The sequence below is a fragment of the Heloderma suspectum genome, chromosome 3 (assembly GCF_057233095.1).
Source record: "Heloderma suspectum isolate Gila_16-S chromosome 3, 16-S_ref, whole genome shotgun sequence".
In the NCBI taxonomy this organism is placed as follows: Eukaryota; Metazoa; Chordata; class Lepidosauria; order Squamata; family Helodermatidae; genus Heloderma; species Heloderma suspectum.
In genome coordinates, this window is record NC_139460.1 from 17,395,036 (window position 1) to 17,417,640 (window position 22,605).

General features: G+C 47.5%; 1 protein-coding gene across 1 annotated transcript in view; it reads right to left on the minus strand.

Annotated features, from left to right (window-relative positions):
• NOX4 (NADPH oxidase 4) overlaps positions 1–22,605 on the minus strand; it is a 159,250-nt gene that overhangs the window by 43,757 nt on the left and 92,888 nt on the right. The window contains exon 13 of the mRNA XM_084841607.1: positions 876–957. Within this exon, the coding sequence (XP_084697733.1) occupies positions 876–957 (82 nt within the window). The remainder of the gene's footprint in view (positions 1–875; positions 958–22,605) is intronic.

The following is a 22,605-nucleotide window of genomic DNA, read 5'->3' on the forward strand; positions in this document are numbered from 1 at the left end:
AATCCAGAATGGGGCTATGTAGATGAAGGGGCGGGATTAAGCAAAAGAGGTGGCTTTATCTTCGAAGGCCACTGGTCACCAGGGGCAGGCCAGGGAGTAGATTTAGCCCACATCTCTAACAGGGCACACTGCTGTACTTTTTCCCCTGTAGGTGAATAATTGTCACTCACTCCTATAAGACAAAGCAAGCCATTGAATAAAGGGCACTTGTGTTGAGGTCAAAACCTCACCTCCATCGTGTCCAGACTGACAGTTATCATGCGCTGATTTGCACTGGAAGAAAAAAAAAAACCTGGGCCTTTGCAAAGGACAAGCCCCCTTCTCTCCACATCATAATGGTTGGCATGTTGTGAGTTAAAGTAACAATAAAAAGAATACCTCATTCTGACAGCAGCATTCCAATTACAGATCTGTGCTTGATGCTCTCTGTCTCCCATCCCTGTCTCTCTTTCTTCTAAGACTGAGCCATCGTTAACGAAGAAGGGCTCTCTTTATGACTCGGTTGCCACAGAACAGGGCTGCTAATTTGGCTGGCTCCCATGCTTCAGTGGCTGTGGCATGTGGTTTTGCCACCTACCTGTTTCCCTCGGATACCTCGTTAGAAATCCAGATGAATCCATCCATCGGCACAAGTGATGGAATCCCGCAAGACACAAAGAGGGATTAGCCTGACAAGACACCTGCTCGCTTCGATGCACGGTGTCAAGTGAAGCGAGGCATTGCCAGACACTGATCCGTGAGCCTTATCCATCGGTCTGGAAATGCAGATTCCCTCCCCCAGCCCTTCTGCACCCTGCTCTTCTGGAAAACAACAGGGGGACCCACATTTTTTAAAAAAGTTAATTCTTCCCAAGGCAGAGATAACATTTACTCACTTAGGATAACGCCTTTGTTGGAAGACTGGCAGAATCTCAGAATGCCAACTGGAATGGAGAAGCAGCAGATCCCGAAATCTCTCTGTCAAAACAACAACAACAATAAACAAAATAATAACAAGAACAACAATGATGCAGTGTTTTGTTACAAAAGGTCAGGTCTGCTTATGCATGCGTCAGTTTTAGACCATGTCTGCTCTAGTAGCAGATATTCCCTAGACGGAACTGGTGTGGTGTAGCGGTTAGAAAATTGGACTAGGAGCAGGCAGACCTGAGGTCCAATTCCCACTCAGTCATAAGGCTCATTGGGTGACCTTGGATCAGTCTCTCTCTCTCACTGGATTCCCCACCCCCAATTATGTCAGATTGGCTCACAGATTAGCTGAGCTGTTCCCGGCACCCTCCCCGCAAATTGGGAAACAGCTCAGTTGATCTCCAAACCAAAATCCAGTTTTGCTCATTTTTCCTGGGTGCAGCTGTGGAAAGCAATCCCTGTGCAAACAGATGGAGATGATACTGTTTGCATAGAGGCCGGTTTCCGAGGCTGTACCCCGAAAACCACTGTTGGGGGTGGGGGTAAAAGCCCATCGGAGTGTGAGCTTATGCAAAGCAAATAAGAAAACTACACAGTCCTGGAAAGACAATCCAACCCGATGTAAGACATGGAGGGAGCAATCCTATCTGGATCGATGGTTGCCTCCGAGCCCAGGGGTGACCACCTATCCAGTCCAGGGTGGGAGGAGTGTTGAGGAGCGGATCTCCTCCTCGCTCCCACCACCATGCTTTCATGGCTCGACGGGACCTCGGAAGCACGGGAAGCGGCGGCCAGGCAACACATAGGATGTGTCATACTGGCATTTCCAACCTCCGAGCCCCAGCCCACCCCCGGGGATGCCCCGTTTTTGCCCCTTCACGCTGCTCTTATGAGCACAGAGTGTGGGGCTGATCCATCTTGCCTCAAAGGCAGCACGGGAGGGGATGGGGGGCAGTTCTTCAGGAACTAACCTATCCTATGGCCTATCCTATGGCTGACTAGTGGCCATAGGATTGCACCCTAAGAAAAACTGCATATTTCACACAACCGATGGAAATATGTAAGCATTTTATAAATGACACTGAACATGAGTTATAAAAAGTGGGGCAATTTGTGGGATTCAGGAAAGCAAAACAAAAATATAAATTTCAGCTCAGTTCTATGTATTTGATTTTTTTTTTTCCCCTGAGAACTTCAAGCACCTTTGAAACCCTTCAAGAAAATAGTTATGTACTATCTCCTATTTGGTCTACTGCACAGTGATGCTGTGGAACTAAATATAATTGCTTTCTCTGGGTTAGTCTACTTAGCTGTATTTGTAAAATAATCAAGATTTTTTTTAAAAAAGGAAGTTGACAAATGCAAACAGTAATGTAATTAGCAATCAATTGCAAAATGTACTGTGCCCAATGTCAACAGCAACTTAAATTAAAAACAACAAAGATTTCCCATCTCAAATTAATAAAAAAGAGAGTATTATAGCCCCAAACATGACAACAATAACAACAGGAAAGGAGGGCACTAACACTTCCAAACAAACAGAATGAACAAACAAACAAAAAGGAACACAAGCTGCAACGTGTTCTGAGGAAAAAGTATGTAGATAAAAAATATATGAAACAAATATTTCCCTCTATTTCCAGTGTTCAGCTGTGAGTGCCGTTGCTTATGTAGCGAAAATGGCCCTACCCACCCTCAAGAGGGTAGGCATGAGGGACCCCCAAGTTTTGCAATCTTCAGAAGAAAAGAATTTAGAGGGGGAACTCCCCAAACATCCCAAAGAATGTGTGCTTTCAGCAGCCAAGCAATGTTGACCCGCTATTGGGAGGAAGGGAATAGAAACATGGAGTGTGGGGGGATGATGTGGCTGGAATCCTGAATGTTCTTACAGGTTCCACTCTTAATAATTTCCTGCCCTGATCATGGTGCCATCTCTCTCCGCTGTGGCTATCCCTGTACTGGTGTGAGAATGCCAGTTTCTCAGACTGATCCCAGATTTGGATGGAAGGACTCACCTCCGTCTGGGGTGCATGGGAGCTCGACGAACTGCCACCCCTGCTCATGGGTGACCCCCTCTGCTCACCCCAGCCCCACCCACCAAGCTGCATGAGCCACCCCTCCTCTGTGCACTAAGCACCACACTTTAAGAAGGATGCAGACAAACTGGAGAGGGTTCAGAGGAGGGCAACAAAGATGATCAAGGGACTGGAAACAAAGCCCTATGAGGAGAGACTGAAAGAACTAGGCATGTTTAGCCTTGAGAAGAGAAGACTGAGGGGCAATATGATAGTGCTCTTCAAGTACTTGAAAGGTTGTCACAGAGAGGAAGGCCAGGATCTCTTCTCGATCATCGCAGAGTACAGGACACAGAATAATGGGCTCAAGCTACAGGAAGCCAGATTCCGGCTGAACATCAGGAAAAACTTCCTGACTGTTAGAGCAATATGACAATAGAACCAATGACCTAGGGAGGTGGTGGGCTCTCCCACACTGGAGGCATTCAAGATGAGGCTGAACAGCCACCTGTCAGGGATGCTCTGACTTGGATTCCTGCATTGAGCAGGGGGTTGGACTCGAAGGTCCTGTAGGCCCCTTCCAACCCTACTATTCTATGACTCCGGCAGTCAAGCCCTTGTGAGCACAACAGCTTTATGCACACAAGGGCTTGACTGCTGGAGTCCTCGGCACTGCGCATGCCCTAAGCACTGTAGTCATCTCCTCCTTGCAAGGAGGAGGTGGCTAGGGCAGTTGGGCGTGCATGATGCTGAAGCCTCAGCCTGCCCCTGCTGGCTGTTAAAGGCTTGCTTGGCAGCCAGCGTGGGCAAGACAAGTCCTCAGTGCCACCCCCCCCAATTGCTCTAGCCATCTCCTCCTTGTAAGGAGGAGACAGTGAGAGTGGTTGGGGTGTGCACAGTGACAACAACTCCAGGCTGCTCCTGGCCACTCGCTGAGTTCCAGGGAGCGTGGTGGCTGGATCTGTCCGCGTACCACAGCAGGGGGTGTGTGTGCAGGTGACTTTGCCAGCCTCCTGGATCAAGACAGGTGTTTGCAACTGTCAAGGGCTCCTTGGAGGGCTCTCTCAGTCTAATCCAGTAGCCAAGTCCAGACACAGACAAAGGGATTCTTTTCAAAGCTTTATTCTTCTTTTACAACTTAATAACTCTACAGGTAGCAACTAGATCTGAACAGCAGCATCCCTATGCCCTAAGTTGGAACAGTTGGTCCCCGTTTGAAAGGCAATTACTGGCAGACCCCTGAATATAAGGACTAGGGAGAATCCCTCCCCTTTTCCCTTGGATCCTCTGGGCGCAACCGTTCTTTGAGCGCCAACCGGGCGCTACGCCTCCTTTCCGCGCTCTCCATTTGGCGCCGGTTTCTGCGTCTGCGCCGCGCATCCAACCAGTCTGCTATCGGTGCTGGGTCACTCCCTGGACTGCTTTCTAATCTCGGAATGTTGGTGGGAGGAATCTCTGTCAGCCGCGGGCCCTGGGAAAAAGGGCCGCGCTCCTCTCCCAGGAGCGACTGCTCTTCCTCCGAATCAGAACAACTCTGGGACTCTATGGGCTCAGTGTCCACCCTGACAGCAACATCCCTAGATTTGAACCCAGCTGTCCATATGAACTTCAGAAACTGCCATATACTGGGTCAGGCCATCGGTCCATTTAGCCCAGCACTGTCAACACTGACGGGCAGTGTCAACAAGCTCTCCAGGGTTTCAGCTGGGGACTTTTCCAGCCCCACCTGGAGATACCAGGGATCAAACCTGGGGCCTTCTGCATTCAAAGCAGGGGCTCTACCATTGAGCTACGGTCCCTACCCTTTTGTTTTGCTTCGTAGTTGTGTGTCCTCCACCACCGCTGCAGGCTAGCTGACAAGGATACATGTTGCTCTCTCCCCTTTGCATAGGTGGTGTAGGGTGGGTGGGGATGATTTCAACAGTATGAACCCCACAGACAAGTAGGGATGTTGGAGAAATCTGCCACGGACTCCAGTGAGGCTGGATTCTTTGGAATCTGGCCCCCCGGAGTCTGTGGCAGAATGGTCGCCCCCGCAGCCACCCCCCGAAATCCCCCCCCCCCGGGACGGATCTACCTGGCAGTGGATGCGGCGGCGAATGCGGCAGCAGCAGCTCCAGCTCATCTTCTGGCCGCTGCCGGGCTGCTGCGGCCGCAAATGGCGGCCGTTGTAGCGGCTGCCATTTGCATGCCTGCATTACATAGGCTACGTAAATACTTACGTAGCCTATCATGGCCTAGTGCAGGGACGCAAATGGCGGCCGCTACGACGGCCGCCATTTGCAGCCACAGCAGCCCAGCAGCGTCCAGAATTCCGTCTGCGGCCGGCCCTGGCCAGCGGCTCCGCAGCCTTGCCATGGAGCGGAGCCAGCTGGGGAGGATTCCGGGGGGAAGGATGGATTGCCTCCCCCCCACCACGGATCCCTGGAACCGAACAAGGTAAGGGATTCGTACATCCCTACAGACAAGAAGAAAAATGCCAACCAGGCCTGGTTGGCCCAGCTCACTTCAAATTTTTCACAGAAGTTACTCCTAAGATGCAATTCAGTACCAGTTTTGTTGGGTGCACTTTTACCCTGTGTTCCTTTTGCCAGTGACTTACTCAGCAACCATGTCATAGCAGTAATTTTTTACTGAGCTTTCCTAAACTCCAGTGAAGGCTGCAAAATAAAGTTTTACATCTTTCCCTTCCTCCTTAAAGTATGGTGAACACACATTTCCTCATGTGATTCCTCCTCCTCCTCCAATGTAGACCCCAAAAAGAACCCTTAGAAAACCCTGTTGATTAGAAAATACCTTTGGTTATGGACAACATATTGTACTCTCACAAGCTGTGACCAACAAAGCGCAAATCAGCCCACCAGGGGATCGCCTGTCTGGAACTCCAAGAACATAAGAACCTGAGAACATAGGAAGAGCTGTGTTGGACCGGACCAAAGGCCTCCCTAGTCTAGCATTCTGTTCCCACAGTGGCCAACCAGCTGCTTGTGGTAAGCCCTGCACAAGTAGGACATGAGTGCAATAGCACCCTAACTCTACTCATGTTGCCCAGCATACCGCCTCCGATACTGGCTTACTGGTAGCCACTGATAACCTTATCCTCCCCCATGCATTTGTCTAATCCTCTATTAAAGCCATCCAGGTTGGCGGTCAACATTTTGTGGTAGCGAATTCCATAGTTTAACTATGTGCACCCTTTGATCTGTCTGGAATCTTCCACCAATCAGCTTCATCGGATGACCCGGATTCTAGTATTATGAGAGGGAGAAAAATGTCTTCCTGTCCACTCTTCTCCACACCGTGCAAAATTCTGTACACTTCTCTCATGTCTTCCCTGACTTACCTTTTTTTTACTTGCATAATTAGAAAAGGAATTGAGAATAAAACTGCCGATATCATACTGCCCCTATATAAATCTATGGTGCAACCACACTTGGAATACTGTGTACAGTTCTGGTCACCACACCTAAAAAAAGATATTGTAGAGCTGGAAAAAGGGAAGAAAATGGCAACTAAAATGATCAAGGGGCTGGAGCATCTTCCCTATGAGAGAAGGTTACAACAGCTGGGATTGTTCAGCTTGGAAAGAAGGAGTGTAAGGGGAGACATGATAGAGGCCTACAGAATTATGGATGGTCTGGAGAATGTGTACAGGGAGACATTTTTCTCCCTCTCTCAAAATACTAAACTCCAGGGTCATCCCATGAAGCTAATTGGGGGGAGATTCAGGACAGAGAAAAGGGAGGACTTACTCACACAGCACATAGTTACACTATGGAATTCGCTACCGCAGGATGTAATGATGGCCACCAATTTGGATGGCTTTAAAAGGAGGTTGGACAAATTCCTGGAGGAAAAGGCTATCAATGGCTACTGGTCCTTATGGCGGTGTGCCACCTCTAGTACCAGAGGCAGTGAGCCTATGTACACCAGTTGCTGGGGAACATGGGTGGGAGGGAGCTGTTGTGCTTGTGGGTTCCTGGTCGACAACTGGTTGGCCACTGTGTGAACAGAATGCTGGACTAGATGGACCCTTGGTCTGATCCAGCAGGGCTCTTCTGATGTTCAGAGGCCTGGATGTTGTAACCTTTCCTCAAACAGTACTTGTTCTAGCCCTTTGATCATTTTGGTTGCCCTTCTCTGCATTTTGTTCAGCTCTACAATATCCTTTCTGAAGAGTGGTGATCAGAACTGGACACAGTATTCAAAATGTGTTTGTACCACAGACTTGCACTCCTTCATTCATTACTTTTTATGTCCTGCCTTTGAGGATAAATCCTACAAAAGCAGCTAACGACAATACATTAGTAAAACACTAATACAGGAGTAAGAACCATTTAAAATCAGTATTAGAATTGTTTTAAAACTTGAACTTAAAAAAAATGTATCTGGGAATCTTTGAAAAAGGAAACTAGTTCTGAAATGAGCCAGGATCCAATAAACACCGGCACATCTGACAATCTATGACTCTGCTGTCTTGGAACATAAAAACAGCCACATATTTGAGGTATACCTGGGGGAGGGAAGCCCAGAAAAATGTATAAGAACATTATGATATCGGCAATTTTATTTTTTATTTCTTTTACTGATGATGCCCAACATGGAATTTACCTTTTTCACAGCTGCTGTTTACTGGGTCAACACATTCGTCTAGCTATCCACCACAATCTCAAGATTTCTTCCTTGGTTAGTCACAGCATGTGCATGCATGCATATGTGTGTGTGTGGGGGGCAGTATTCGGTAGCAATGGGCTCAATTCAGCATCATGGAACCTTCTGATTTATTAACATTCAGTGGTTAAAAGCATGGCTGTGTGATCACCTCCTCTTCAAGGGACCCTTGATGTTATGAATAATCCTTGCTTCCTTTAAGAAGCGGGGGAAGAAAACCACTTGGAGAGACAAAAACATTCCTAGAGGGTTAGAACATAAGCCACAAAGCCTCCTAACCCCCCCCCCCCCGCACCATTCCCAATGAATGAGATAAGCTTGCAGCTGCAGGTATAAAGCTGCAAGGCTTCTTATGCAATTTATCCCCTCTTTTGGTTACTGGGGGAAAGATGCTCAAAAGCTTCCAGAACAAAAGTCCTAGTACTAAAGCTAAAAGGGACAAAATGATTTAAAAAATGTATTGCATGGGAATGGTTATACATGGGCAAGAACTGGCTTGTGTGCTTGCATGAATTCAGACCTGTGCACGCTTCCAGATCCTTTCTCTCCTCTGCCACAACCCATCTTCCCTCAGATTCCCTTATCCCCATGCCTGCTATCTTCTAATTGTGGGGGGTCCATTGATAGAGGTATGCAGGGGGTTCCTGGTTCTGTCTCTGGCATCTCCATTTAAAAAGTGATCTCAGGTTAGCTGGCATGTGCCTGAGGCCTTGGGGAGCTGCTGCCTCACAGAATAGGCAAAACCACCATTGCATTATGAAAGAGTATATTGAAGTTATATCCTCACTTTCAGAGGGCATCAATCTTGGAAAGTATCAACAATTTACAGATGTCCCCTGCCACCCTTCATCTTGATAAGCCAATCTCCAATCAGAGATAAGAGATTTTCTCTACCTGGGGAAGACGGGGAAGGGTCCAGGGAGAAGTTGATAGGCTGGATGGGGACCACTCTCGGGCAGGATCTGGTCCAAGGGCCAGAAATTCCACATCACTGCTTTAAACAGAATTACTGGGATTTTGTAAGGGAAACCCTGGCAGGACAAATGTTATCTGTTTTGTTTTGTATTAAACCTGGCCAAATCCTAAATCCGTTTAAAAAATTCCCTGGGCTGAACCCCTAAAGTGCTCTTAAAAACCTCCTTTTGTTTCACCTTTCTGGATTGCAGACACTGTGTATAATTCAAGAAACAAAAACCCCTTCCCATTTAACATGTTTTGTTAAGGGCTTTCCATGTTCACTCACGCTCCAAAATGTGGGGAACTTACACTTGTCAAGGAACATGCCCTTAACAGACTTGTTATTTAGACAATATGCATATGTATGGTATCCTTTGTTCAGTCGTTAAGTCATGTCCGACTCTTCGTGACCCCATGGACCATAGCACGCCAGGCCTTCCTGTCCTCCGCTCTCTCCCGGAGTGCGCTCAAGTTCATATTCATGGCATCAGTGATGCTATCTAGCCACCTCATCCTCTGCCGTCCCTTTCTCCTTTTGCCTTCGATCTTTCCCAGCATCAGGGTCTTTTCCAGGGAGTTTTCTCTCTGTGGTTAATTCAAGCTTCACCACTACCTTGGAGCAGGAAGGCTGCCAGTGGCGGAGTGGTCGATCCAGATTTGTCACTTCACTAGAGTAGACACATAGGATCTATGCAACTAAGGGAGCAATCTTACGGCCCCTAGACATCATCTGAGAGGCCATAGGATTGTTTGGATTCTCCCTTCTGAGGTCAGAGACAGTGCTCTGACCTTGGAAGAGGGAGTCAGAGATCCAGCCCCCCCTCCTAGCCAGCATGGGAAAAACTGCATCGGCTGCTCTCTGAGGTCAGAAAAGAAACTTCAGAAAGGGGGAAAAGGGGGTGTTTTCGTGGGCAGAGGGGGGAGGAGGCAAACTGTCCTGAAGCCCTTCCAGCCTCCTTCACACCCCCTCTGAAGCACTATTGCTAGATGGGCAAAAAAGCCCATCTAGCGAAAAATGCAGTGCAGGAGGACGGGGAGGCCAAAATGGCCTGTACCACTCCTCCAATCCTGCATTGGATGATTGGAAGCTTCCAAGTTCAGGGGCTTCTGATCACCAAGGGTGCAATCGATAGGATTTCGCCCCAAAGCTATCATGCAGCTGAAGCTACTATTGCAGGTTACAAGTACAAGAAACAGGCCACTCACTGTTCAGAAACAAATCTCTCCTGTCTCCCTGGTAACGGTAAAAGCCCCCCCCCATCCTGAAAACCGGTCATAATCACACTCTATTCTATCCGCCTTCCCAACCTGCAGATTTGACTTTATCAACTCCATAGGCTAAAATGGGGTAAAAAAAAAAAAGCCCTTCCCCCCACCCCCGCCTACAAATACCTTATACTTCTTCTGGGACACAGCACCTATTTCACCTTCTCCCTTACCTAACATGACAAACTGTTTTTCAAAAGACACTGTACAAATGGTGAAATGTTACTACACAGTAAACCCCATGTACGTCTTTTGGGAAAAAAACACCAGACAACCCTGTCAAACCGTTGGTGAGCACTCATCCAACTTTAAGTGCTCTTTCTCTCTCTCTCTCTCTGACATTTTTTGGCCTTTCTACCTCAGAATTGGCACAGACCATCCTCAGTCCAACTTCTCCTACACTGTCAAGTTTGAGATCAATCTATTGAGCCATTTTCTATGTACAAGCCATAGAACCTATTGCTCCCACCCAAATCTCTGGTTATAATGGTAGCGTACAATTCAGCTGACCCACCCTTAACATAGGGCCTCTACAGTGCCCTATAATAGTTTAAGGCAGGAGCGCGAGGACTGATCTTACATAACCTCTTCACATTGCTGTTCTGTGATTAAACAGATAGACAGACAGATATAGAAGAAATGATAGAAAAATACAACATGTAAGGAATTACATATCTGAGAAAGAAGAAAAAAAGCATTATGGGATCAGGATCTTGCCTACTATTTAACTGCTATTGTTCACGGAACACCTTTAGTCTCATTGTAAATGTGTTTTCCAACAGTTCCTCTGAAGTGAACAAGGCAGCACACACCAATCAGATCCCAGCTGGATTCTATTCTAATTAAACTTCCTGTTAACATAAACTTGGAGAGTCTGCCAGGGGAGGTCATGGAAAAACCCAACGCATTTTCCCAAGACCCAGTCTCTTTGGAGGTTCCGTTTCCTGTTAACATCTTGCTAAGACTGAAACATTCTGCAGTGAGAACTGTTTGTTAATTGGGAAACCTACCCTCCAAACAAAAAGAAAAGAAAACTCCTTGGAGCAGGAGCAAGAGAAGCAGCAAAAGCTCTTTAGGGAGAGAAAAGTGAATGGGCAAATTATCTTGAATACCCCCCCCCCCGACTAAATAAAACAGGTCTCAGTGAGGCTTGTTAGCAATTCAACATTTTGTGTACTGCCTTCTGCTCACACAATGGGACTTCCCCTTGCTCAGTTTCCCATGTACCCCCCAAATCTGCTCTGGTAGGTCCCCCAACCCTCTGGAGCAGATCTGAGGGAAGATCCATTCCACCAGCAGTTTCTGTTCAGTTGGTGGATAGCCAGCATGGGATCCAATCCCTATGGGTATGCAAGAAATTTATCCATACGTTCAGTGAATACACAGGGAAGAGTGAGCAGGATTGTTCCCACCAGCTGTGCTTATGCTCCCAGTGGTAGTGAGAAAGGGCAACAATGCATGCACAGATGTGTGAGTAGGCCTCCACGGTACGGATCGTTGGAGGAATCCATTTGGGGGGCAAAGCTTGATGGACTTCCCTTGGTATGTCCCCCCAGACTTTGTTCCGCTTCCCATTGCGGAGCCCGACTTGATCTGCATCAAGTAGGGCCAGTTTGTGGATTTTTCATATTTTTAATTTGCACAAATTGTGGCTGTATTTTGTGCAAACTCGTGTAATTTGTGCAAATTGCACAATTTTGGCTGCAATTTGTTACACAAATTTTGTCCAAAATTTGCACAAATCACACAGATTTCAGTCACAATCTGCACAAATTAAACAAATTTCGACCACAATGTGCACTAATTGAGGCTGAAATTAGCACAACTCTCTATTTGTGCAAATTCTGGCAGCCACAAAAAAATATGCAAAAAGTTCACAGATTTCAGGAAAACCCACAGCTCAGCCCACAAATGTAAGCCGGAATGAATTTCCATGAGACCAGTCAGTGCCAATAATACTCGCCTGAACAGATCCGTGGTCTGACTCAGGAGATTCCTGTGTTCCTCACCTCATCCCCCTGAAAGCAGTTGAAATCCCCTGTCCAACTTTGCAGTCTGGAAGTTGTGGGGGACCTCTCAGCTCAGCCCTTCAACATGCATGGAAACGGGGGTGAGATTTGTTCCATCTGGTAAGTCCTAGTTAATTAACTTGGCCACTGCATTCTGAACCAGATGAAGTTTCCAAACAGTCTTCAGATTCAGCATTGGGCATGTAACGCACTGCAGTAACCTAGGCTGAATGTGGCCAGACCACGGGTAATTTGTGGCAAGATCATGGTGTCTCAGAAGGGCTTGCGGCTGGTGTACCAGCCAAAGTTTGGTAACATAAAATTGGAGACGTTATGCTGTATTGCTTATGTGTTATTTCGTTTTAAAGAATGAGTGCAGAACCTGAGAACCATGGGCCAAATTCAGCCTGCCTGGGGGTGTCAAATCCTGGGTTCCCCAGATAGCCACACCCTCTTCCCCTGGTCCCACCCCTTTTCCCTTGACCACTGATTGTTTTGTCGTCTCCCAGCTTTTGCATGTTGTTTTCCCCATTCTAAAAGGATGAAATGCCTCTCCTAAGGCTTATTTATTTATTTATTAAATTTATTAATCACCCATCTGGCTGGTCACCCAGCCACTCTCGGTGATGTACAAAGCATACAACAAAACAGTCTAAAACAATAAAATTCTACAATAAAACATTTTCTAAAATACCCTAACCCACCCCAAATGCCTGCGTGAATAACCATGTTTTTAATGCATGGTGGAAGCTCATTAAAGGGGGGGCATGGTGGAGTTCCCTAGGGAGGGAGTTCCACAGAGTGGGGGTCACCACAGAAAAGGCCCTCTCCCTCGTCCCCACCAGCCTAGCTGTCCTGGCTGATGGGACAGAGAGAAGGCCATCCGAGGCTGATCTTGTTAAGCAGCCTGTCTGGTGTTGCTGGAGGTGCTATTTAAGATAGGCTAGGCTGGAACTGTGTAGGATTTTAAAGGTCAAAACCAACACCTTGAATTTGGCCCGGAAAACAACTGGTAACCAGTGCAACTCCTTCAGCACTGGAGTGATGTGATCTCGCCGGCGGCTGCCTTTAATCAGGCAAGCCGCCGCGTTCTGTACCAGCTGCAGCTTCCGAACTGTCTTCAAGGGTAACCCCACGTAGAGCGCATTACAGTAGTCTAAGCGAGAGGAGACCAGGGCATGTACTACCGATGGGAGCAGATAGTCGGGAAGGAAGGGGCGCAGCCGCTGTAACCGATGGAGTTGATACAGCGCTGTCCGGCTCACAGCTGACACCTGAGCCTCCATGGACAGCTGGGAGTCCAACATGACCCCCAGGCTGCGGACCTGGTCTTTCAAGGGCCCCAGGAGGTGGCAGATGTCAGGGTTGGGTCAGAGCCCATAGAGCCCCAAAGCAGTTCTGATTCTGAGGAAGAGAGAGAAACCGTGGGAGAGGAATCCGCGTGCTGTTCGGAGGCGCCGCCAGAGCCTGTACCCCATTCAACACCAGGACAACATCCCCCAGCCTCCTCTTGTCTCCCACCAAAAGTACCTCGGTCTTGTCAGGGCTCAGCTTCAGCTTATTCCTCCCCATCCAGCCACTCACCATCTCCAGACATTTGGACAGGGATTCTATGGCCAACCTTGGTGAAGATTTGAACGAGAGGTAGAGCTGCGTGTTATCCGCATTTTGATGACACCACACCTCAAACCTCCTGATGATAGCCCCCAGCGGCTTCACATAGATGTTAAATAGTATCGGGGAGAGGGTGGAACCCTGTGGCACCCCACAAGTGAATGGCCACGGGTCCAAAACCTCCCCTCCCAGTGCTACCCTCTGGTACCTGCCGGAGAGGAGGGACTGGAACCACCGCAATACAGTGTCTCCAACGCTCAGCCCCTCCAGGCAGTCCAGGAGGATACCGTGGTCAACGGTCGAGGAGAACAAGGAAGGAGCTTTCGCCCCTATCCAGAGCCCTTATTGGTAGTAAGAGCTTTTAAGAGTGAAATCCTATGTATGTTTAGACAGGAAAAAGTCCTGCATCTCCCAGCATTCCCCAGCCAGGGAATGCTGGGAGGTGTAGGACTTTTTCCTGTCTAAACAAGCACAGGGTTGTGCCCTAAGACAGCCCCCACTGCCACTGGAAAGCAGTCCTTGAGAGCTTCTCCGATCTAGAATTCAGCCCTCAGGATGAAAGAGGTTTAGCACCCCTATATTAAATAATATTGTTATTTGTTCTGTCCTTTTCATTCTGTGGCACACACTCCAGCCAGGTTTTACAGTGAAAGAAAATGAAAACGTAGCAGAAGGGAGTTTGAGCAGGGTATGAAGGGGGTAATTGCTTGACTTGGATGTGTTTACCACCATTCATTAGATGTTTAAAAACAACAACCAATTCACCAGCAATTAATTTAGGTTAGCTAATTAGCAGGAATTGTCACTCTCCCCACTCAGAAGCCACAGCCTTATTTTGTTCCCTCCTCCTTCTGCTCCCCCAGCAGCTCAGACCCAATGCCGTCAAACTGTGGTCACTATCGATTACACACTTCAGCTCTTCAGCTCCTCTAATCATATCCCTTGGGCTTGTCAGGACGATGCCTTGTTCGGTGTGCTGGTCCTACTTTTTATCACTAAATTATTGCAAGCTGTGAAGGGCCCCAGGAGGTGGCAGATGTCAGGGTTGGATCGGAGCCCATAGAGCCCCAACGCAGTTCTGATTCTGAGGAAGAGATAGAAACCGTGGGAGAGGAATCCACATGCTGTTCGGAGGCGCCGCCAGAGGGAGAGCCCCTCCCTGATCACATTCCTGAGAGTCGTAGCGACCCTGGCAGGCAGGGGGAGGGACAAATGGAGCTTCGGGATGCTAGGCGCCGGCGCAGGGACAAGCGGGAGATGGCAGGTGCCAAGAGGAGGCGCTCAGCCCGCTTGGCGCGACATCAACAGCTGCGCCCTGATGCCCCACGGGAAAGAAGTGGACTTCTGCCTCCTAGCCCTTAAATTCAGAGTCTTCCCGCCTTTTCCTTCCAAACCGACACCAACTGATCCACTAAGGCTAGAAACGCCTGGTAGACAGCTCTCTTAGGCTCAGGCAATTAGCATCTGTAAGCGTCATTAGGTTGAATGGAAATAAAGCCTTGAAAAAGAGCCCTATCGTCTCCGTGTTGATTCTGGCTACTTGAAGATTTCAGAAGGCAGCAAGGGCGCTCCTGACAGCAGTGTGCTTCCAGGCCTAATCCTACACAGAAGGGCAGGAATCCAGGAGAAAGTTCCATCCACTGGTTACTGTCCCCATGGAAGTAGCAGTAGATGTGTAGATGTGGCCTCTTTTAGACTGCAGTGTTCACCCTAATTATCTGGTGTTCAACAAGGGATGGGAGAACAAGTGATATTCGAGTTTGTCAAGGTTCTCTGTTTTCCTCCTTAATGCTTGGCCCACCTCATTCTCACTCCCTAACACAAGAATCTCTTCTTCTCTTTTTCTGAACGGGAAAAACATCGATTTTTTAACATGAAAAAGGCACCCTTTTCCAAGCACACCCCCCAAATGCACATTTCTTCCTACAGAGTGGAGCGTGAAAATGTGGTTTGCGGGAGGAAATGCATATTTTCAGAAGTGCATACTTGGACATGAACGCAAGCTTGGGAAATAGTGAAAAATTCCCAAGAATGATGCTCCCAGTCGCTGTCGAGTTCAGGGTTGCGAACAGGACAGGTTCACACGATTAGCGAACAGGAACAAAATTCTCGTACATCCATAGTTTCAACAACCGTAACTTTCTACAGTGGCAAACTGTGCTGCTGTTTGCAATATCATCCACAGATTTAGTTCTTTCTATTTAATGAAAGCATGAAATATATTTAGAAAGAAAGAGAGGAAGGGGGGGGCGTTGCTCTGATTCACTACTGTGATGTTGATGTTATTGGTTTGTTTTTCTTGCTGTTGTGTTCTTGGATAGCAGAGATGTGCCCTCTGGTCTCAGCTCTCTTCAAAAGGGTCTATCTAGAATGTCAGCCTTAAAACAAACCACAGTGCTGAAGGGTGCAACAAAGGGAAGCAAAACAAATGAAGAAGTGGAACCGCAAACCAAGAAAGTGGTCATGCAAAGTCTACAAAAATATACCGAAGCTAAACTTTTCAGGTTGGAAGGGGGGAAACAAGCGCAACTTCTTCTTATTATTATTATTATTATTATTATTAAATTTATTAATCACCCATCTGGCTGGTCACCCAGCCACTCTGGGCGATGTACAACATACAATAAAACAGTTTAAAACAATAAAATTCTACAATAAAAACATTTTCTAAAATACCCTAACCCACCCCAAATGCCTGCCTGGACAACCATGTTTTTAATGCATGACGGAAGCTCATTAAAGAGGGGGCATGACAGAGTTCCCTAGGGAGGGAGTTCCACAGAGTGGGGGCCACCACAGAAAAGGCCCTCTCCCTCGTCCCCACCAGTCTAGCTGTCCTGGCTGATGGGACAGAGAGAAGGCCATCCGAGGCTGATCTTGTTAAGCGGCCTGTCTGGTGCTGCTGGAGGCGCTCCTTAAGATAGGCTGGGCCCATCTTAACTTATCCATAAGAAGGTGTCGACAATTCTTGGCAAACCTGTGCAGTCACAGAGCACATAAAAACTAACAAATTAACATTTAACTGCAAATGCCAAGATGCTAAATGTAAAGCTATTCATGAGGATGCTTTCCATGTGCCCAATAAGCCTGACCACAGCTCTACAAAGATCCATGTTCCAAGGTTGTATCTAGGAATGCTGGAGAAATCTGGAACAGAACCAAATGAGTTCAGATTTTTATAAATATGACCCACGGATTACACAGCAGAGTGGCTTTTCCCCTGTCAGGTGGATTCTGTGGACTCGTGGACAGTTTTTCCAACTTTCTCAAATGTTGTGCAAATTTTGTCATGGAAAAATACGCAATTTAAAAAAAAAAAAAACTGGCCAAAATGCACATTTCCCCCATAGGCTAAAGTGTGAAAATGCGCATTTCAGGTGATTTGGGCATTTTTGCATATGCATATCTGCGCAAATGCACATTTGTGCAAATCCAAATTTCTGCAAATTCAGAAGCAAAAGAAACAGATTCCGTCGATGGGTGGGCAACGGAATGAAAGGCACCTGACAATTTGCAAAACACAGATGGAATGGATTTTGCACAGTCTGTACATTCCTCGTTGTATCCCTTGGGTCTACCTGAACAAGGGTTTCCAGGGTACTCCAGGGCAAGTTCACACGTGCATGCTCATCGCTCAATGGCTGCCATATTGAGTGTTGACTGGGCATATGAGAATAGTCATCAGAGATTGCCACAAGGCAGAGGTTTCGTATCACCTCACCTCACTGGAGGCAATCCGTATAACTGGCTGCAGGTGTTCAAGGAGAAATGGGAAGGGCCGTAGCTCAGTGGCAGAGCACCTGCCTTGCATGCAAAAGGTCCCAGGTTCAATCGCCGGCACCTCCAGGTAGGACTAAGAAAGACCCCTGTCTGAAGCCTTGTGGAACTGCTGCCAAGTCAGTGTAGGCAATACTGAGCCAGATGGACCAATGATTTAACTCAGTATAAGGTAGCTTCCCATGTTCTGAACTTCAAAGAGCAGGGTGTTGAACCTGGGGCCCAGATGTCCCAATCTGGCATTCCAGCATTCCCAAGATGGTAATGGCTATGCCCCTTCCCCTGCTCCCATCCCTTCCCCTTGAGCGCCAACCATTTTGCGGTTTTCTGGCTTTTGTGTGTGTTTCCCCCCCATTCTAAAATGTTGAAATGCCTCTAAGACTTTTTTACTGGAAGTAGGAACTTCAAGATAAAAGATGCTGGCATTTGGGGCCCATCCCCTTTGCACATGGCCCTACCTCCTTTACTTTCAGCCCCAGCCACCGCTGGAATGTGGCTCTCAAGAGCGTCTTTGAAATTGAATTTGGAGGTTCAACACCCCTGTCCCAAAGTGATGAAATATTAAATGATACCTGTGCACGTGTGGGTCAGCAGACACGGCTCATGAGCCGTTGGTTGGTTTGCTTGTTTCAAATACACCTGCACAACGTGCAGATGGAGAAATGTGGATTGTGGAGGGCTGGGTTATATTAAGAAGAGATTTCTTCAGGGCAGAGCTTGAAAACGGGGTGGCATCTCTAATTGTACCTCAATTCATACATTCCTGAGGTGGCCTAGTAGAAAATCACTTCTCCTTAGCCAGCTCCCATGCTGCCCCGCAGCTAATGGGGACTCCAGTCCTGCGAGGCTGCCCTTAACACATTATTCTTTCCCAACATACTGGCTGTCAGGAGCGCCCTAGTGGCCTCTTTCAGTCTACTCCAATAGCCAACTCAAGACACAGAAAAAATAATTCTTTTCAAGGCTTTAATCCTTTTACAGCTTAATGACTCTTTCAGTTGCTAATCACCAGCGACTAAGCAATGAACAGCAGAGTAGCCTATGCTCCGGGTTAGGCAGTTGGTCCCTGTTTGAAGGAGAATCACTTGCAGACCCTGAACTTATGGGCTAGGGAGAGTTCCTCCCTCTTTCCCTTGGGTCCATGGGACGCGACCGTTGCTTGCGTGCCGAACGGGCGCTACGCCTCCTTTCTGCGCCCTCCATCGCTCGTCTCTCCCTGCGTCTGTGTCGAGCATCTAGCAAGCCCCCCTCCCACACTCTCTCACTGCCAGGGTCACTATCTATCTCAGGAATGCTGGCAGGACGAATCTCTGCCAGCTGCTGTGCCTGTGAGGGATGAGCGGGCTCCTCTCCCACGGATTGCTGTTCCTCCTCAGAATCAGAACTGCTCTGGGGTTCTATGGGCTCAGTTTCCACCCTGACACTGACCACATCAGGAGGTAGGGCTGATGAGGAAAGGAACAAATTGATCAAGTTGACCCTATGTGCATATCTCATTAAAGTGATGTGGGAAGTGACCATGAGAGAAGGATTTTGTGTGTGCATCTGTGTGCGTGTTGGGTTGTGTTTGGGCTGTGCTGAATTGACAAAATACCACTTCTCAGCCGTTTTACCCACCTTGAAATTGGCTGTTTTGTTTCAGCTGTATTTCAGGGGAAAGGCAAAGTTGTGGGGGAGGGAGTGAGAAAAGAAAGTCAGAACAGCTGCCATTTTGTTTTTCCTAGAAAGCCCTGTTTTCAGGTGCTTCATAAATTCTAGGAAATTGAAAATGGCTGCTGACATAAAAACGGCTGCTACATTTGCCACTCACTGGACTGCCTCTGAATATCTACAGAAAAAAAACGCACACTTTTATAGAGTGGGTGGATTGTTCCTCCAGTACCTCATTTTATTCAGGAATTGCAGTGTTAAATACTTCTCAAAAGAAAGAGCAGTGATTGAAGCAAGATTGTTAAAAATAAAAAGTTGTAGTGTGCCATTCCAGCAACCCTATTTTTAAACTTGAACGATTAGAAAAATAATTGGATTTCTTTCCCCTGTTTCTTTCCCCTGTTTTGCGAGAATGTCTTGCACAAACTCAAAGATGATTAAATCAAAAGCAGACCCACACAATTTCAAGACATCCCGTGCCAGTTTTGGGGTGGGCATGGGCGTGAGGGGGACAAGATGGAAGAATCAAAGATTAACAGTGCAATCATGTGTGTGTTTATAAAAACGTAAGCCCCACTGATTTCAGAGGGAGTTTACTCACAAGTAAACATGCTGAAGAATCAGCAAAATGCTTTGGAGAAATAAGATTTGGGGAGGAGCCATATCATGAAACCATTTCTCCTCAGGTTACTGCCAGCATAAAAGGCAGGCATGGTAGGGCAACTGCTGAGGGACCGCAGCTCACCAGGGGCCCACTGACAAGAGACCCCTGGAGTTGCTCCTCCTCTTCATCATGGCAACCTGCTTCTTCCTAGGGATGTACGAAAGTCACTTACCTTTTACGAAATTTGATTCGCGGTGGGGGGGAGGCGCTCTGTCCGTCCCCCTGAAATTCTGGCTGGCGGGGGAGGCGTCCCGTCCCTCCCCCCCAAAATTCTGGCCGGGGGGGAGGTGTCCCGTCCCTCCCCCCTGAAATTCTGGCTGGGGGGGAGGCGCCCCATCCCTCCCGCCGCAAATCCTGGCCGGCCGGGTCTGCAAATGGCAGCGGCCATAGCCGCCGTTTGCGTCCCTGCAGTCAGCCGTGATAGGCTACATAAATGTTTACGTAGCCTATCACAGCTGAGTTAAAAAAACAAAACAAAACACCGCGCGTATGCAAATGGCGGCGCCCATGGGCGCTGCCATTTGCTTTCCTTATTTTGGCACATCTAGTCTATGTAAACATTTACATAGACTACAGCGAAAATAAGGGGAACGCAAATAGCGTAGACACTATGCTATTTGCTTTCCCCATATTTTCGCCGTAGTCTACGTAAATGTTTACATAGACTAGATGTGCCAAAATAAGGAACGAAAACGGCGGCGCCCATGGGCGCCGCCATTTGCGTACACGGGGTTTGTTTGTTTTTTTACTCAGCCATGATAGGCTACGTAAAGATTTACGTAGCCTATCACGGTATTTTTTTAAAATCTAGCCGTGATAGGCTACGTAAATCTTTATGTAGCCTATCACGTTTTTTTGGTGTTTTTTTTTTTTTACTGGAAATGGCGGTGGCGGCAGGATTCACCCAAGGTAAGTCCCGTCCCGGGGGGGGGGCAGGGGAGGCAGACCGTTTCGCCACCAATTTCGGGGGGCCGAATGCGCTGGCATTCGGCCTCCCCGAGATTCGTGGCAAAATTCTCTGACATCCCTATTCTTCACCTGCCTCTTGCTTTGGTCCAGACAATGGTGGTGGTGGTAAGGAGGAGCAGGAGATGCTATTGCCTACTTGCTCACCATCTCTCTGCCTGTCAAGCAAGAAAGTGGTGGCAATGATGAGGAAGAGGATGAGGAGCAATAGCAGCTGATGACAATGTGTATTGTCCCTGCAGTAGGCTTCGAACTCTTAATTTAGAGGTGCCAAGATAGTGATAAATCAGATCCAGGTTTACTTACAAGGAGTACTTTATTGAGTACAATCAGCACACAGGCGTACCCAATGGCTGGATCAGACAGCTTCTCTGAACACAGAGCCATGGGGTAAAATGGGTTTTCTACCATACATGTTAGCAGTGAGGCAGCATGACAGCAGCAAGTGTTAATTATCGTTCACTTCCAGCATAGACTAACAGTGCTTGTTCAGAAGGGAAACAATCAGAACTTTTCCAGCACAGACACCTGCAGCTTTAAGGCAAACAAGCCTCACTTCCCAGGCACATCTTGATAAGACACTCCAGCTTGTTAGTATGGAATGTGCTGAGGCCGCACTATCGTCCTTTGACTCATCCTGGTAAATCAAGAGGCCTGTTAGGGAAAACAGCAGCCAAATGACCAAAGCCAGAGAGCATTATAGGTCATTTAAACCCCTCTAAAACTACTGATAGCTTGGTTCAGGCCTGGGGCCTTAGACAATGGCAGTGAGAAAGTATATTCACTGAAGGAGGGGGGCCATGGAGGGTCTCTTGCCCAAGTGTCCTCAAAAACCTGGGGCCAGCACTAGGTGAATGCAGCAAATTCTTTGTCAAATCCCTTGTTTTTCCTCAGCCCATGTGTATCTGTCTGTTTGCATTACACTGGTCCCGTGACACATGAATTGCGCCTCGCACTATAAGCATTAAGCACTATAAATAATAAACAGGGCACTAGCGTATCAGTTATCACAGACACACACACACAAACACACACATACCATCATAACCAGCCAGTCATATTCTCTAGCTTCCAATTATATACGTTTTCAGTGTGCCCCTCCTCCCCTATCCCCTGCCTGAATTTTCAGCTGGTTTTATTCGATGTGCTCATCAATATCTGGCCTTCTAAGCCAAAAATAAAATTAGAAATCTCTTCTCAGTGGAATCCCAGAGGACCCCAGTAGGCTGTGGGGATGTTCTCACAGCCCAAGGGAAGCATATCGGAACATGAAAGCGCCTCAGTAATCTCAGCATGACATAGGTGTTAACTAACCTGGAAGCTGACCAAACGGATGGTATTAAAAATCCCCTTATCTAGCCACTGCACATTTTCAGCATTTCTACCACAGCCACCACATATGGCCCAAAGGCAAGTAGGTTACTGCAGAGAATATTAAAAAAAATACTTTTTAAAAAAACCAACACCTGGACACATTACTAATAATTAACATGACAAACAGAACAATTTGTCTGGACTAAAAATAAGGCATCGTCTACAAGCACACAGCCCAATAAAGTCATGAGCACAACCATACAGGAATAAAAATTGCTAGGGGAAGGGAGGGGAAATAGTAACTGTGCTTTGGAGAACAGATGACTTGAAACTGCATGTAGATCAGGAATGAAAAAACCCAGGGCTGAATTCCATTTCTGAGAAACCTTCAGAGGCCGTGTTCTGTTGGTGGCTGGGGCCAAAGACAAAAGGGAAAGCCAGGAAACCACCCAATGAACAGTGGTTGAGGGAGGGAGTGTGGGGTCAAGGGAAAGGGCATGGTGATCTGGGGAGCCCCGGAGAGCCAGATTGGGACCCCAAGAGGGTTGGATTTGGCCCCAGCCTGAGGTCCTGCACCCCTGGGGTAAATGGATGCCACCTCGGAAACCTGGTTTCAAGTCAAATCAGGAGTGGAAACAAATCAGCGTGATTTTCACATACCTGCCCAATCATATACAATGAGTGTGATTTTTTTTAGGCGTGATTTTTTTTCCAGGCATGATTTTTTTTTCAAGTGTGGTGATTTTTTCACATATGGTGATTTTTTCACGCATGGTGATTTTTCAGCATGATT